Below are 18477 nucleotides of genomic sequence, written 5' to 3' on the forward strand. Positions count from 1 at the left end.
CTAGTACCTAGAAATTTTAGAAAAATTTCACCCATGCCTTTTCAGGGGCCTGCTGACAGAGCCAAAAATTTCAGAGAACCAGAGCCAAATGAAAGGAAACAAGTCAACCAGGTAGAGAGGTGCACACTTGTAATCCTAGTACTCAGGAGGCAGAGGCGAGGAGCTTGTCACAGTCCGAGGCCAGCCTCCAGTCACTTCGGTCCAGCCAGGACTATAGCGAGACCCTATCTCACACTCTGCACCCACTGAGTAAACCCTCCATTAATTCTCAATTTTGATTCTAACCACATTTAAACACTTTAGAGTGTGTGTTTGCCTGCATGTAGATCTGCGTGTATGTGTGCAATGTAATGCCCACGGAGGACCAGAAGAGGATGATGGATACCTTATGAGCTGCAACATGTGTGCTCTTAACCACTAATCCATCTCTCCAGCTCGACTTTCTTTTCAATTCCTATCAGTAACCTCCACTTTAGTATAAAAAAATTAGGGCATCTTTGCTGTGGGATGGTCTGTATGTCAAGTGTGTTGCTGATTGGTCAGTAAATAAATCACTGATTGGCCATTGGCTAGGCAGGAAGTATAGGCGGGACAAGGAAAAGAATTCTGGGAAGTGGAAGGCTGAGAGAAAGACACTGCCAGCCGCCATGAGGAGAAGGAAGATGTAAAGTACCGGTAAGCCACAAGCCATGTGGCAAAGTAAAGATTAATAGAAATGGGCTAAATATAAGAGTAAGAGCTAGACAATGACAGGCCTGAGCTAATGGCCAAGCAGTTTAAATAATGTAAGAGTTTGTGTGTTTATTTTATAAGTGGGCTCTGGAACTGGCGGGACTTGGTGGCGGGAGCTGGAGAGAAATTCTCCAGCAACAAATGGCGTCCAACGTGGTGGCAAGAGTTTCCACCTAAAAACTGAGAAAAAAGATTCTAAAACGGAGCTAAAAACAGTTCCTAATTGTCTCTCTCAAATAAGCGGCAGCTGCCGGTTTGAGCTACTGGCGGGTTCCTAGCGTGCGCTCTCGACCTGCAGTATGGTGGGAATGAGGCCTCTGCAAGTAGCACATTAAACTGTGTGATGAATTTAGCCTTTGCTAGTACAAAACAAAAAAAAGAGGTTTCTGGGCTACACGCTACTTTGGTAAAAGTGTAGACCCACTATTTCTGAGAGTCATGGCTCCCAGAGCTGGCGGAAAGCGGACCGCCGCCATGTTGGGAAGCTGAAGTGGGCGGAGCCAGCAGCCACTGCGCCATTTCAGGCTTAGAAGGCTGCAGTTTAAAAGCAATAGGCTCAAGCTAATATAAAAAAAATAAGCCACGTAAAGATGACTACCACACAGAGAATCTGGATTATGTTCTCTTTGATATTCGTAACTGAAGAAAAACATTTGATTACAAAAGCTGTTGAATTATGCCAAAATGTGTATTTTAAAGGTACCTTGACTTCAAAATTTGGATATAAGGATATGTTGCTTTGGAAAAGAGTCTCTGCTCTTGTTTCCACAGAAAGCCAGAGACTATGGATTTGTTCCAGATTAAGATACATCAGGTTTGACCAGCCAAGACCCCCTGAAAGGTCTCCAATGACACCATGGCCCAGATGATTCAACATCCAGAATGGTTTCAAGTCAACTGGCTCAGATATACAGCCTCACGGACTACTCCATGATCCTAAAATTTTCTTTCTGTCTCCAGAAGATACAGCGCCCCCCTCCAGCAGGAAGTAGTAAGAGAAGCTACGCCCAAATTCCCAAATATACCAAGCTGGCTTTAGAGATGGAATTGGCTCACTCCCCCTCTAAACCCAGACATATTGCTCAAAAAAAAAAAAAAAATGGTTAAGAGATTCTTATGTCCCAAATCAGAAGAGCCCTCTGGTGTGGGACAGACAAAAACCAATATTTTTATTTAAAGCAGGTTGATTATAAATACAATCTCTTTCTAAAGAAAAAAAGGGGATAGTTTAGATATGATAGGATGAAAGGGTAGATTATTGAACCTACTTTTAAAGAGTAACAACTTGTTTAAAATGTTTTACATCGCTATAGATTTTAGTTTATTGATACAAGTTTAAACTTAATTTTGTTATACTGTATATATATTTCTATTCTTGTTTGAGGTATTATGTTTATGTAACTCATTTAAAATTATAATGGATAATTAAAAAATAGATTAATAATTAGTCATCTATGATAATCATATTTGTAGCCATGTTAGTTAAGTCTTTTAGGTATACATAGTTATATTTCAGATAGATAGGTAGTCTTCAAACACTTCAAAGACCTATAGAATATGGCATTTAAAATGTTTTAAAAATTTAGACTTTCTGGAAAGTGAGACATGTCTGCTCCTGACAGCACCGATTTACTTCAGAGGGGAGGATGGGCATCGAAGACACTCCATACGGAGTTTATCTTCACCTTGACACAAATAGCCATTTGGGCAAGAAACTGTTCTTGCCTGGACTGTCTGATCAACTGGACATGCAGGACCCATACAAAGGTGACCACTGAACTTTGCTTGACAAAATGGTCCTTCAGGTTCCTGCTTTGCAGAGAAAACTGCCAGACATTCTACAGGACACAGAAAAAAATAAATAAGAGACTCTAGGCCTATGGGCTGAAGACAGATGCCCCAACTTTACGAGAGAACTTTGAATGACTGTCCAGGCTGCCAGCTGTCTCTGTCTACCCTACAAGACTCCTAAAAGTTGCTTATATCCTTCTCCATTTCTCAGGTAGTAATATATCCTTCTGAGGTCTTTGATGTGGTTAAAGACTAGATACTTACAATTTTCCTTAGTTATAATAAAAGATAAGTTAGATATAAAACCTTAAACTTACAAATATAAGATAGATAGGATCTCTTCTTTAATATTGTAACTGTAATTCTTGCTTGATAATTGTTTTGTTATATGTAATTTTACTATGTTAAAGTTAAAACCTTCCTTTTTAAGAAAAGAAAAGGGGAAGTGCTGTGGGATGGTCTGTATGTCAAGTGTGTTGCTGATTGGTCAGTAAATAAATCACTGATTGGCCATTGGCTAGGCAGGAAGTATAGGCGGGACAAGGAAAAGAATTCTGGGAAGTGGAAGGCTGAGAGAAAGACACTGCCAGCCGCCATGAGGAGAAGGAAGATGTAAAGTACCGGTAAGCCACAAGCCATGTGGCAAAGTAAAGATTAATAGAAATGGGCTAAATATAAGAGTAAGAGCTAGACATTGACAGGCCTGAGCTAATGGCCAAGCAGTTTATATAATGTAAGTGTTCGTGTGTTTATTTTATAAGTGGGCTCTGGAACTGGCGGGACTTGGTGGCGGGAGCTGGAGAGAAATTCTCCAGCAACACATCTTGGCCGGACGGTGGTGGCACATGCCTTTAACCCCAGCACTCAGAAGGCAGAAGCAGGCAGATCTCTGAGTTCCAGGCCAGCCTGGTCTACAAAGTTCCAGGATAGGTTCCCAAGCTCCACAGAGAAACCCTGTCTCCAAAACCCAACCAACCAATCAAACAAGCAAACAAGCTCTAGGGACAGAGGTCTAGACCTCAGGCTCACACAGTAAGAACCGCCACCCTGAGACATCTCCCCAGCCCCACTGGATGAGTTTGATAAAATGTAAGTGCTTGTGTCTTTCCAGGTAATTAAGTTTAACTGCCAAATAAAAAGTATATTAATTTTTTCCCAATTATTTAACAAATTATTTTAGTAAATTTAAGGGTATAGACAAATTTTGTTTGTTTGTTTTTGTTTTTGTAGACAGGGTTTTTCTCTGTGTAGTTTTGGTGCCTGTCCTGGAACTCACTCTGTAGACCAGGCTGGCCTCGAACTCACAGAGATCTGCCTGGCTCTGCCTCCCGAGTGCTGGGATTAAAGGCCCGGTAAGATAAAAATTTAATAACTCAAAAACAGAACACTTCATTTATTAAAACATTATAAACTCCAGTGTTATACTGGTAAGCATTTTCCCACTAATATTTTGACTAAAATATACAATACAATCTTCAGAAAATACCTCTTTAAAACTAAGTGAGTGAGGAGTGAGGGGGTGGTGTGGTGTGTGTGTGTGTGTGTGTGTGTGTGTGTGTGTGTGGTGGTGGTGGTGGTGGTGGTGGTGGTGGTGGTGGCGGCGGCGGCGGCGGCGGCGGCGGCGGCGGCGGCCTGCACCTGTAATCCCAGCGCTTGGGAGGCAGATGGATCTGAGTTTAAGGCCAGCCTGGTCTACAGATAAGAGTTCCAGGACAGCCACAGCTCTAACACAGAGAAACTCTGCCTCAACACACACACACACACACACACACACACACACACACACACACACACACACACAACTATAATTGAAAAGTGAGTTAAGTGCAGATCCAGGCTTCCTTGATGAGTCAAAATGGAGACCTTAGGAAACAAAGCCTCATTTACTGAAAGTTACATTTTATTCACCCTCTTCACTGGTCCAAAATCAAAATCCTCACTTATAGCAGATACCATGGGTTGCCCCTCTCATACCAACAGATAAATGATAAGGTCGTTCTGTTTTTGGTGTTCTCTGTCTTATAGCTCTTCTAAGCAGTATGTATGACACACACAATAGAGGTAGGAAAGGCCATTTTTAATAAATTATCTTAATTGTAAAAAATTCTCAAAATTAAATCCGACAAAAGGGTAAACCATGCCCTGGACGAGTCTCAAAAGACTTCATCATCCTTTCTATCTGAAGACGTAATCCGCTGGAGTGTTCTAGCTTTTGTCCGGGAACTTGACAGCAAGATCGTCCAGGGTTGCCACACACACCAGGAAAGCCTCCTCTCACCGCTCATTTGCCGATTCTTTGGACCACCCAGTCCTGCTGGCAGAGAGGGCAACGATTGTTCTGTTTCACCCACAGAGACATGCAGCAGTTGTGAAAGGAGTGATTACACTCTCCCCAGACCACTGGAAGAAAAAAGAAGAACAGCTGAGTAGATGCGCATGCAGTGCACACCTGTAATCTGAGCACCAAGGCACGAGTGCCACCAGTTCTAGGTCAATGTGGTTACAAAGCCAGACCTTGTCTCAAAAACAATCAATCAATCAATCAATCAATCAACCTCCCCCAATTAACCAACAGGACACTGCATTTAAATAGTTAGCTCAGGAGGACATGAAGGTAGGAGAGAAACACATGGAGGGGGGAGTTCAGGGGAGTGGAAGGGACGAACAGGAGGTGGACATAATCAATATACATTGTACAAATGTCTGAAATAAAGCAAAAATTTTAAATATTCTAAAAGATTTAAATTACTATGTTCAAAATTTTAGTTAAAAAAAAACCCAAGAAAATACTCATGGCTCATAATCCTGAAAAAAGTCGGGTAAATGGTCAAAATGGTCTTTTTTTCTATTGACAAAAATACTTACAAGTATAAGTTACACTTAAATATACCACTGAATGCAGGAGCACACCCTGGTGGTGAAGACAGGGAAAGCAGGTGGAGTAACCAACCCTGCAACTATCCAGGCCCACCCCAACATCTATCCCATCTGTGATCTGCTGGAGCACAGATGTGTGTATGTGTGGTGGTCCTGCGGACCCAGGGCTACAGGATCTCGACATGGGGCAGCAACGAGATGTCCAGGAAGAGTCCCAGTGAGGGCCCAGAGTGGATGGTGTGGCAGAGACCAGGAGCCTCAAACCTGACTACTTATTCTTTGGGATGAATGCCTGCATGTAAAATGTATGGATAAAGGGGAGTACTGCGTGACTCACTGTATCACAATGCAGCTTCCATGTTTTAGAATATTATTTTAAGGTGTGTTATTTTTGTTTATGGTGCATTTGTTTAGCTCTGAAGCTGTGTTACGTGCCTGTCTAAAACACCTGATGGTCTAATAAAGATATGAATGGCCAACAGCAAGGCAGGAGAGAGAAATAGGTGGGGCTGGCAGGCAGAGAGGATAAATAGAAGGAGAAATTTGGGAAAAAAGAGAAGTAGCCAGAGAAGGAGGAGGACTCCAGGGGCCAGCCACACAGCAAACAAAGGAGTAAGAGTAAGATTTACAGAAGTAAGAGAACGGGAAAAGCCCAGAGGAAAAAGGTAGACGGGATAATTTAAGTTAAGGAAAGTTGGCTAGAAACAACCCAAGATAAGGCTGAGCATTCATAATTAAGAATATAAGTCTCCATGTGTGATTTATTTGTGAGCTGGGTGGAGAGCCTCCCACAAAGAGAGTAAGAAAAGAACACTTCTATGATGAGATGTTTCCCTTTCTTCCTTTTTTTCTTAAATTTTAATTATTTATTTTGGGGGGAGGGGAGGGAGATGAGTGGGACCAGGAGGCATGCTGTGAAAGACACAAATAAATAAAAAGAATGTTTAAAAAAAAAAAAAAGAAAGAAAGAAAGAAATATGCCACTGGCTGAACATAGTGGCACATGCCTTTAATCCCAGCACTCGGGAAGCAGAGGCTGGTGGATCTCTGTGAGTTTGAGACTAGCCTGGTCTATAAAATGAGTTCTAGGACTGCCAGGACTGTTACACAGAACTCTTGTCTCAGAAAACAAAACAAAACAATGTGCCCTGTGTTTTCGGGGCGAAGTCACAACCCTTAGCTCCTAAACTTAGAGCTTGCTGTCTTCTTAAATTAGGAGATTAGACTGGAGTTTGTCGGAGATCCCAGACCTCCTTAGCCGTAGGATGAACTTAGGGACCGTTTGTGCTGTCCTTTCTAACATCCTTCTGGTTTTTATTTACCAAGATACAAGGTCTGACAGGCTATCAGCTTATAGCTGGCTATTATAAACAGCTGGTAGGCATGGGAACATCATCAGCTGTACATCTGAGCTGTTTTTCTAGAAGGGATGAATTATGCTAAGCCATCCAGCTGGGTGTGGTCATGAAGGCCTACAGTTCCAGCATGGGGACAGGATCATAGAAAGACCAGCCTTGTCTACACAGCAAATGTCAAATCAGGGCCATACAGCAAGACCAAAACCATCCAACCAACCGAAAGTTACCATGCCAGCAGGCAGTGCAGCTCCTCATCTGACAATCGGATTTGCAGAATGGCTGGAGAGGCATCTCTCTGTGATCAGGGTTCTTTGCTGAGCTAGGGCCTTGCTCTATAGCCCAGGCTGGCCAGGAATTTGATATGTAGGCACGGTAATTGCCTTGTCTCAGGCTTACAAGGTGCTGGCATTACAGGTGTAAGCCAACATGCTCAGGTCTTGAAATCTGTCTTTTCTTTCTTTCCCTCCCCTCTGGCCTACTTCATTCTGTTCTTTCTGTTTTTGAGACAGGGTCTGACGCCACAGCCCTGACTGGCCTGGAATTTGCTATGATAAAGCAGGCTGTGTCCAACCTGTCCTGCCTCTGCTAGGAGTACAGGTGTGTTGAACCAGTCCTGGCCCTGTAGTTTTCTTAGCAGGAAATGTATTTCTTTCTGCTTAGCAAAATGTTTATCAAGAATATGAATGGAATATATAACCAATTCTTAATTAAAATAATAAGAGAATTTATAAATTTATCTCAAGAAAGTTTTTTGAGAAATAAATTTTATCATTTATTAAAAAGGTAGGCAAATTTTTCCCTTTTAGTTTTAATTCTGTTATTTTTTCAAGACAGGGTTTCTCTGTGTAGCTTTGGAGCCTGTCCTGGAACTGGCTCTGCAGATCAGGCTGGCCCTGAACTCAGATTCTCCTGCCTGTCTCCTGAGTGTTAGGATTAAAGATGTGTACCACTACCACTACCCGGCCTGATTTTGTTTGTTTTTATTTCTAACTGTGTATAGGATGGGAGAATGCATGCCACAGCTTCACGTGGAGGTCAGAGACCTTCGTGGAGTCAGCTCTTTCCATCTTTAAATGGGTTCTAGAGATCAAACTTAGGTCATCAGGTGTGAGAGGCAAGCACTTTTTTTTTTAACCTACTAGGCCATCTCACCAGCCCCTATATGCCCTGAACATTTATATCAACAATTAATCGCCAGGCTGTGGTGGCGCACGTCTTTAATCCCAGTACTCGAGAGGCAGAGCCAGGTGGATCTCTGAGTTGGGAGTCCAGCCTGGTCTACAGAGAGTTCTAGAACAGGCACCAAAACTACACGAAGAAACCCTGTCTGGAAAAACCAAACAGGTCTCACCATGTAGCAAAAGCTGGCCTCACTCAGTCTCCCTAGTTCTGGACTTATAGGCCTGGGTTACCAAAGCCAGTTTAATAAAGTCAATTTTAACTGCAAATTCAAACATTCCCACAGAGACAGAAGAAAACCTTCCATTGAAAAGGCAGGAGGAAGAATTACCACATACCGACACAGTCCTCTTGTTTGTTTTCAGCTTGACATCTGAGGCAGGCATCTAAAAGCAAACAAAGCAAATCTCATCTGAGGTTCAGGAGGCAACACTGGAAAGCCAGACCTTCAAAGTCAAACAAAAGCCCTGAGGAGCAGAGATGAAGATCAGATTCTCATATTATTAACTTCTCATCTAAAAATAACTATTTAAAGAGAAATAAAATACATGGCATTCTACTAATTCACTTATGACCAACGTTTCACAAGGGCTAACGATAATTTTACATGCTCGTACGACAAGATAGCTTGGCAGTGGCATTAGAGAAAGTCCGTCAAAGATGCCAATTATGCCGGCAGCGGTGGCACACACCTTTACCCAGCACTCGGGAGGCAGAGCCAGGAGATTCTCTGTGAGTTCGAGGCCAGCCTGGTCTACAGAGCAAGATCCAGGACAGGCACCAAAACTACACAGAGAAACCCTGTCTCGGAAAAAGATGCCAATTACACTGGCACAAATTAAGCCCAACATGCTCACTCACATGGACCAACCTCAGGGGCAGTTTATTTTCAAGACACCATTGTAAATAAGCCATGCCCGTGTATTCATTATTTGTTTATATACACAAAAGGATCTAGAATCCTCAAGGAACCAATAAAGGTTTTTGTTTTTGAGACAGCATCTCACATAGTCCCTGCTTGCCTCTAACCTGACCTGCCAGGTCTACACAGTTCCAGGACTGCCAGGGTTACACAGATAAGCCCTGTCTCGAACCCTGCCTCCCACTGGTTTCACTTGGTCCGATATTTTCGTTCAAAATAAGACTATTATGTTAGACTATTTATGAAAGAAGGTTCTTCGAAAAGGCACAAAAGGGCAGGGCACATGATGGATGAAACTTCATGTTTCTGAATCAAGGGCTTTTCTATTCTTGGATTCCCATGGATCTTAAATTAAATATTCTTGGCCCTTGCTTCAAGACATGGCAGCACTATCCGACTCATCTTGTCAATCTCAATTTTAAAAGCCAGCCAAACAGCAGCTGCACCGAATCCACACGGACGGCCGAACGTCATTTTCGGTGGTAACAAGAGCCGTGAAATGAGATCCACATGGTGGCGCAGGCTCGTAATTTCCAGGATTTGGGAGGTGCAGGCAGGTGCACCAAGGGTTCAAGGCCAACCTCGGCTAAATGGGCAAGTTCCAAGTCAGCCTGGGGAACAACGAGAGCCTCTCAAAAACAAACAAACATACACACACACACACACACACACACACACACAAAGTTCCAAGTCAGCCTGGGGAACAACGAGAGCCTCTCAAACACACACACACACACACACACACACACACACACACACACAAGTTCCAAGTCAGCCTGGGGAACGAGAGCCTCTCAAACACACACACACACACACACACACACACACACACACACACACACAAAGTTCCAAGTCAGCCTGGGGAACAACGAGAGCCTCTCAAACACACACACACACACACACACACAAAGTTCCAAGTCAGCCTGGGGAACAACGAGAGCCTCTCAAACACACACACACACACACACACACACACACACACACACACACACACACACACACCCTCAACCCTCAGATCCACGAGTGGGTTCCGCTGTGGGGTTTGCTGGCCGCTGGGTTACCCACACAAACCCGGAGGTTCCCTTCGGGGTTCCCAGGGATCACCCAGCCGTGTTTCCTCGGTCACGTCCACCACCCGCAGGAATCATGCCGTGCGAGCGGCGGGCCCGGTAGGCCGCGTTCGCAGCCCCGGCCTCGCCGCAGCCCCCGACGCCGCAGCCCCCGGCTCGCGTGCGGAGCTCAGCTTACCCATCACCTGGACCCTGCAGATGGCGCAGGTGTCGCACTCAACGTCCCAGCTCCACATGGCCACCGCGTTCCACTTCTTGAGGGAGAACATCTTGTCGCCCCCCGACTTGGAGCTTGCACTGCCGGAGTGTGAGGATAAGACGCAGAGTTCCTCGCCGTCCTCCGCGCCGGCCATGGCGGCGGCGCAGAACGGCGACGCGGACGTTGGGGGCGGCGGCGAGAGGTACGGCGGCTCAGTAGGGCCCAAACGCCAGCCGCAGCAGCGCCTCCGCGCAGCCGGAGGTAGGCGGCGCTGATTGGCTGGTGCGGTTGGGTGAGGGTTGCCCTGGGAACCCCCGCGCCTGCTGTGATTCCCTAGTGACCGCCAGCCTCAATTGCAGAGCAAGCCCAGGACAGTGAGTGAGCACTGCCCTGCGTCCTACTTTATTAAACCCGCATCTCTCAGAAATCACCTTGTTTCAGCCTTCATTCGTCTCCTCTCTCCCAAATGTGAACTATCAGAGTAGGGAGAAAAGTCTCTTCATCACGGTAACCTCCATATCTTACAAATTGCCTGGCCACAGGAGGCGGGACATGTTGAATGGAGGCAAGGCAAGACTTTAGAGATCCAGGAATCTATCTGGTTCAGTGGGTCTCAATTTGGGGATGGGAGTCTTTGATTTCTTTTCTTTCTCCCCCCCCCCCCTTTTTTTTTTTTGACAAGGTCTCTCTCACTATGTAGCCCCAGCTGGCCTGGAACTCACTGTTTAAACCAGGCTGGCTTTGTATTCACAGAGGTCTGCCTGCCTCTGCTTCTGGAATGCTCAAATGAACGGTGTGCGCTGCTAGCCCTGGCGCTTAGGGTCTGTAAAGGCTTTTGTTTATGTGAAGATGGGTGGATTTGATTTAATTGCTTGCTTCTTTGAGGCAGTTTCTTCTTTTAAACCGAGCTGGCCTGGGACTCATTATGTAGCCCAGGTTGCCCTGGAACTCATAATTCCCCTGCCTCGAAAAAAAGCTTCAGTGGTACCACATGCTGTGTATTTTCTGGAAATTTGTACTGTGCACTGGAAAATAAGTGAAAAAAGGGAATTGGTACAAAATATTGTTACACAGAGAAAAAGAATCCCAGAAACGCTATAGGAGGGTTCTTGGGGCTAGTTTTTGGTTTTTTGTTTTGTTTTGTTTTGTTTGGTTTGGTTTGGTTTTTTGAGACAGGGTTTCTCTGTCGTTTTGGCGCCTGTCCTGGATCTCGCTCTGTAGACCAGGCTGGCCCTGAACTCACAGAGATCCACCTGGCTCTGCCTCCCTAGTGCTGGGATTAAAGGCGTGCGCCACCACCGCCTGGCCTCTTGGGGCTAGTTTAAGCTTTTTTTTTTTTTAAAGCATGTAATGGAAACCAGAACCTTTCCAATGACGGAGACTAGGCAAGCAGAAGGGCAGGAGCACCATGTATAAGCAAATGTGCACGGGGGATGATGGCAGAGCAGGGACAGCCAAGGAAGGCCCAGGCCGTGGGGCTGGTTCAAGCATAGCTTAAGCCCCTGGAAGGGGCGCCCCTGATTTGCTTTACGCCCCTCCCAACAGCCTTTGTCTCAGATTAAAGCAGCCAGAGGGCAAGAACTACAGGAGAGCTCGGACAAAAAAGCAAAACATGCCTGCTCAGCTCATCTCCCCATCCTTCAGGTTACTCTTACCAACTGGGGAGTGTTGTGGACACCCCCATGCAAGCTCTGGACCTCCCACCTGCTGCTGTAATAACCCACTGGAGAAAGGTGTAGACAACCACTTTGATTAGCCAATTAAAAGTATATAAGTCCTCAGTGGTTAAGAGCATTGATAGCACTTCTAGAGACACCCGTTCGATTCCCAGCACCCACATGGCAGCTCACAACTGTCTGTAATTCCAAGATCTGACACCCTCACACAGACGTACATGCAGGTAAAACACCAATGTGCATTAAAAAAAGCATATGGATCCTTTTTTGGTCTATGACTGATGTGGGGTGTTCACAAGAGAAGGACACGGGTTTAAGCCAATAGAAAGTCTTTATTAAGCCAGGCATGGTGGCACACACTTTTAATCCCAGCACTTGGGAGGCAGAGGCAGGTGGATCCCTGTGAGTTTGAGGCCAGCCTGGTCTACAGAGCAAGTTCCAGGACAGCCAGAGCTACCCAGAGAAACTCTGTCTCAAAAAACAAAATAAAAACAAAAACAAAAACAAAACTGGCAGGCAACTACACTGGGTGTTCGGAATCTCAGTGTAGCCCTGAGTGTAGTTGATTTTTTACTCTTTGGGGGCCCGCCACCCAGCTCCCAAATAAATACAGACAGACTTATTCTTACTTATGTATGTCCGGCCTTAGCTTGACTTGTTTCTAGCCAGCTTTTCTAACTTAAATTATCCCATTTCTCTTTACGTTTTACCTCTGGGCTTTTTACCTTTATTTATTCTATATATCTTTCTTCCCTTCTTACTCTGTGGCTAGTTGTGTGGCTGGCCCTTGGCGTCCTCCTCTCCTTTTCCTGCTCCCCTCTCTTCCCATTCTTCTTCTCTAGCCTAGATTTTTTCCTACTTATTCTCTCTTCCTGCTAGCCTTACCTATTTCTCTCTCCTGCCTAGCTATTGACTGTTCAGCTCTTTATTAAACCAATCAGATGTTTTTGACAGGCAAAGTAACACAGCTTTACAGAGCTAAACAAATACAACATCAAAGAATGCAACACATCTTTGCATCATTAAACAAATGTTCCACAGCATAAATGAATGAACACATCTTAAAATAATATTCCACAACACCTGAGCCTTTCTCAGGGTGTGTACTTAAGCACAAAAACCATATCCTGGGCTGACATACTTCGATTAACAAGAACAGTTAGCCAGAAGCGGAACTATAGAAACCAAAAGCAAGGTAAGTATATTTAGAGACTTTCCCAAAACTATGGGCTTTGATGGATTGGGTGTTTGTTTTAGTTTGGGCAGGTGGTGCTGTCTACATGTTGAATTTTAATGCCTGAATGATACTTCAATCACGGAGTCAGTTGTGCTAAGGTCTTGGGGCCTACTAAGGTCTGGGGCCCTGTTACAACCAAGATTGGGCTCATGCCTTAGTCTCTTGGTGTCAAAGCCCAGGGAGGGATACAGTGTTTTTAAATGTAAAAATCACAACGACCATAACTCATACGACAAAGTAACCTTGAAACATTCACTCCTGGCAGAACATCATGATTATTTCAGACATAACATGAAAATTATTTTTGACTTATACCTTCTTCAGTTATTTTAGTTTATATCAAATATTTTGGTTAATACATCTGGACCATGGTCAAGGCCATGGAAATCTCAAATGCAGGGCAGATGTAACCATTGTGGGAATGGCATTGGGTAGGGGGCTGAGAACTGTCTAAGCAGATACAGAGTCAGGACAAGATGGCATTATCATGGTCACATGCTGGGGATGTCTTTCTGTATGCTATGAATGTGTTGCTCCGATTGATTGATAAATAAAACGCTGATTGGCCAGTAGCCAGGCAGGAAGTATAGTATAGGTGGGACAAGAGAGAGGAGAATTCTGGGAAGTGGAAGGCTGAGTCAGGAGACGCTGCCAGCCGCCACTGCTCTGAGAAGTAAGATGTAAAGATACCGGTAAACCACGAGCCATGTGGCAAGGTATAGATTTATAGAAATGGGTTAATTTAAGATATAAGAACTAGATAGCAAGAAGCCTGCCACGGCCATACAGTTTATAAGTAATATAAGTCTCTGTGTGTTCACTTGGGTGTGAGCAGCTGCAGGAGCCGGGTGGACCCAGGAAAACTCCAGCTACAGTCACGTCTCCCCAGTGGGAGAGTCCCTGTTCCTTTGTTCAGAATGTTGAAGTGCTGCTCAGTTTTGCTTCAGAGACTTTCCTTTGATGCAAACATGTTTAAGCCCTTCAGGAAAAGCCTATTCCCATCACAGTGAATGTTTCCACATTTCTGTGGTCCTCATTTTCTCATTCCTTCATGCCACTCATCTTTAGGAAAACAATCTTTCCTGTGGTTAAGCAGAAGAACTCCCCAGGCCCTCTTAAATTTAGTTCCTGGTGGCTTGTGAATTACACAGACGAGGTTAGCAAGAGAAAGGGCAGGTTTTTGTTTGTAGAAGTCAAATTCACAGAAGGCAGAAGGCAGCCTGGATTTAGAGTGTATATACTGGCTGGATAAGGGAAAGGGAGGTTAAAAAGGGGGTGGGTCTTAGTCTGCTTTCTTTTTCTATGATGAAGACCATGATAGAGAGGAAACAATTTGTTTGGCTTATGCAACTAGATCACAGTCCATCACTGAAGGAAGCCAACACAAGGGAAAACTCAGAATGGGAAGGAACCTGGAGGCAGGAACTGAAGCAGAGACCATGGAGGAATGCTGCTTACTGGCTTGTGCCATGGTTTATTTAGCCTGATTTGTTATACAAGTTGGGAGCACCTGCCCAGGGGCAGCACCACCCACAGTGGTCTGGGCTCTCCTATATCAATAGTTAGTGAAGAAAATGCCCCGCAGACTTTGCTACAGATCAATGGAGGCATTTTCTCAATAGAGATTCCCTCCTCCAAGATGATCCTTGTGTCAAGCTGACAAAAAACTAACCACCACAGGGTGCTATAGGGAATTTCTTTTAGGAAAGATGAATGGACCCCCATTGTTAGGTCTCAAAGAAACCCCAGAACTTCTCACCCTGCCCCTACCCTAAACCTCCCCCTCCCAGGGTCTAGGCTTCTCTTCCCTTCCCTTCCCAGGTTCCTATATAACTCAGCCATTTTGGTTCTCTAGCAAGAGATCAGTTTACAGCCTGCCTCCTGGCAGGTCTTCCCAAAGCTGTCCTCAAAACCAGCAAACTAACAACAACAAAAAATTCAAGACATGGAATAAAATCCGTCTCATGTCTCCCAGAGCTTCCTGACATCAGGGCTAACTTAAGCATCTGGAGAAAAGGCCTCTTCACCCCACAGGCAGGAGTCTCAGCTGTGGCATTTAAGGCACCATGGGAGAGATGAGAAAGTCCATGAACAGAATTGTCAAATGCTAGTACACGCTGTTTGAGCAGATGCATAAGCATCCAGGTCCCTGTTTTAAATGTGTGCTAGAAAAGGCCACGCGGGCTAGTGCGTGCCCTGCCCCACTTGAGCCATCAATTGAGCCTTGTTCAAAGTGCCACCTAGAGGGATACTAGTCAGCTGACTGCCCTCATACACCTTGTGGCATGGGGACATCAAACAAAGACCTCCAGCAGACCTCTAGGCTTGGCCATGGGCTCACAGGGAACCCAGGATGCAGCATGGGGCGATCCATTTTTTTGTTGTCAGACACTGAGCCACTTACTCAGTCCTGAGGGAGTTTTGGGGTCCCACCTCTCCTTGTTTCCCTATTGTTGGGGTAGGGGGTCAGCCTTACCCACCTCACCAGACCCCCTCCACTTAATTGTACTTTCAGGGGTACCTAATGGGGGAGATTTTCTAGCTAAGGTAGGAGCTTTCATTTCATTTGCTCCCTCCATGTGCCTCACTCCAGACCGGTCAGAAGTGCTTCTCCTCCTCATGCACAGTGACACAGACAGGGCCCTGCTCTCTCTCAAGTTCCAGAGGACACCAGGATCCACTGCCTTGTCACCAATTCCAGAAGAATGAGGTCTCACCCCACAAGCTTTTCTCTTCCTGGTTCCCTCTTCTAATTAACTACTCAGCTAATTGTTACAGGATCACCACAGAGCTGGAGTCCAAGGACCATCAAGTATATACCCAGGCGGTAGGAAACAGTAACAGTTCAAAAGTATTTACACCTCCAGACCCAAGTCTATGGGCTCTGCAAACAACAGACTTTAATATAACAATCTATTACTGTTAGCCCTCAGTAATTGATCACCTGTGTCTCCTGGATGCTAAACTGTGGTGGTATTTTACTTGTACTGAAATGTGATTTTAATTGTATGTTAATAAATAAAGTTGCCTGGGGGTCAGAGTTTTAGAGCCATAGCAAGTGTGTGGTGGTGGTGGTGGTGGCGGCGGCGGCGGCGGCGGCGGCGGCGCACGCCTTTAAGGACCCGGAGGGCGGTACATACAGGCAGTGACAAGGCAGTCACGTGTTTAAGTTTACAACCAATGAGAAGGCAGAACAGCTAGACTATAAAAAGACATACACACAGGAAGTAGGCCCCTTTTTCGGAGAGCTCTCTTGGCTGAAGCAGGATAGCTGAAGCAGGAAGGGTAAGGCTCTTAGTTCTGACCTCTTGGCTTTCTTCTCTGAATCGGCTCTGTGTTTCTTATTTAATAAGACGGTTGGTTACATCTACACTAAACTAATAAAGGAAACAGGTGCCTTAAAATAATCTGTCTCTGATAAGGCTTATTTCAGGTAAAAATTAAAAGCATGTTCCAAATCTCTCTCTCTCTCTCTCTCTCTCTCTCTCTAACCAATATAAGCAGAGTACTAAACACTACAATGTTATGGTCACCATAACATTTAATTTTCCCATGGCTGCTTCTTAATATGTTTAAAAATTTTTCTGAGGCCGGGCGGTGGTGGCGCACGCCTTTAATCCCAGCACTCGGGAGGCAGAGCCAGGCGGATCTCTATGAGTTCGAGGCCAGCCTGGGCTACCAAGTGAGTCCCAGGAAAGGCGCAAAGCTACACAGAGAAACCCTGTCTCGAAAAACCAAAAAAAAAAAAAAAAAAAAAAAAAAAAAAATTTTTCTGAGCTCCAGAGAATCCACTTGAACAGGTCAGCAAGCCCCAGAACCAGCTTGAATCCACCTGGAAAGCACCTTGTCAAACAATTCCCAAAGCAGCAGACAACCCCAGGACACCTGTCTACCTCAGAAACCCCCTTCCCTACCTCCCAAGAGTCAACCGACACCCACCAAGTCAGTTGGAAGCAGTTTTTCAGGAGAAATGATGTCCCTATGTTCACCCGCCTTTTTTTATAATAAGCAAAAATGTTGGTTTTAAATGCGCCACTTTTATTCTGTGAGAAAAGGTCACGAGGCACGACAAAACCCAGTATCAGAGCTTTATTAGGAGGGGGGGGGAGGGACAGAAGAGAGTAACCAGGCCTGTGGAAGACACGTGCAGGGAGAGAGAGGGGTGAGGAGGAGAGAGCAGAAGAGAGGAGAGGAGTCTGTGACCGGCTTTTTAAGGATTCTCCTGCACATGCGCATGTGGGCTATGCCACGCATGTGCAGATTGTGTGACTATGCTGCTCCCATTACATAATCACGCAGCACATAGAGGTTGTAAGATGTAAGACCCCTTGTTTAGCTACATAAGTGCGCATGTGTGGTCATACAGCTGGAGGAGAGGCAGAATCCTAACAACACCCACATAGATGAGTCCAGAGGTCTGTCTCCCAATCCCAGCAAATTGACAATTAAGAATAACAGTCTTAGCTGGGCGGTGGTGTCACATGCCTTTAATCTGAGCACTCAGGCAGAGGCAGGCAGGTCTCTGAGTTCTAGGCCAGCTTGGTCTACAAAGCAAGTTATAGGTAAGCCAGAATCGACAGGATTTTAAGAATAGCCATGGCAGACATGGTCACAGTTTCTGACATTCCTACTGGCCATATTTATTGTCATGTTCTGTCCTCCACTGACATCAGGTGATTCCATCACTTTCCCCAGCATGGGCTTCCTGGGCCAATTTTAAATCTCTTTTTCTTCCTGTGGGGGCTTGCAGCTGAGATAGGGTCTTGGTGCGTAGCCCTGTCTGGCCTGGACTCACTGTAGAGAAGCCTGGCTTTGGACTTGCAGCAATCCTCCTGCTTCTGCCTCTCCAGAGTTGGGATTACAGGAATGTGCTAGCATGTGTATCTTGTCTTCTTGTTTTTTTTTTTTAAACCAGAACATTCAACATTCCCTTGTCATCTTGCTTTTGCTGCTAAGACCAAAAAGGCTCAGCTTGATTTTTTCCTTTTTTCTCTTTGTTTGTTTGTTTGTTTCTTTCTCCTTCCTTCCTTCCTTCCTTCCTTCCTTCCTTCCTTCCTTCCTTCCTTCCTTCTTTCCTCCCTCCCTCCTTCCTTTTCTTCCTTCTTTCCTTTCCTTTTTGTTGTTGTTGAGACGGTCTCCTGCAGCCCAGGATGGCCTTGAACTCTCTACGTAGCTGGGGTTGGCTTAAACTTATTCCATTTCCCAATTGCTGGGATTATAGGCCTGTACCACCACACTGGGTTCGAAATGCTTTAGGGTCTATGATTTTAGGCCATGTTTCAACAGTCTTTAGCCAATTACAATATCGTAACCAACCACTTTTTTGCATTTTCCCATTCATCGATTTTGTAGATGCCTATTCCTTCTCTCTTTCTTGGTGTTATTATTATGCCCAGATTGTGGGCCCCCCCAAAAGACCACCATGGAGACCAAATC

General features: G+C 45.1%; 1 protein-coding gene across 2 annotated transcripts; it reads right to left on the minus strand.

Moving 5' to 3' along the window:
* Nucleotides 1–4581: 4581 nt before the first annotated feature.
* Nucleotides 4582–10356, minus strand: Rnf7 (ring finger protein 7). Of its 2 annotated transcripts, none has more exons than XM_059267074.1 (3): nucleotides 10108–10342; nucleotides 8276–8323; nucleotides 4582–4923 (listed from the first exon to the last, which is right to left on the minus strand). In XM_059267074.1, exons 1-3 carry the CDS (start codon nucleotides 10280–10282, stop codon nucleotides 4805–4807), a joined length of 342 nt encoding a protein of 113 aa, XP_059123057.1. In that variant the 5' UTR covers nucleotides 10283–10342; the 3' UTR covers nucleotides 4582–4804. The 2 variants fall into 2 exon arrangements, with proteins under 2 accessions (XP_059123057.1, XP_059123059.1); XM_059267076.1 differs by having other exon boundaries at nucleotides 4867–4923; nucleotides 10115–10356.
* Between the last annotated feature and the right edge of the window lie 8121 nt (nucleotides 10357–18477).

Source organism: Peromyscus eremicus, chromosome 7 (assembly GCF_949786415.1).
Source record: "Peromyscus eremicus chromosome 7, PerEre_H2_v1, whole genome shotgun sequence".
Taxonomy (NCBI): domain Eukaryota; kingdom Metazoa; phylum Chordata; class Mammalia; order Rodentia; family Cricetidae; genus Peromyscus; species Peromyscus eremicus.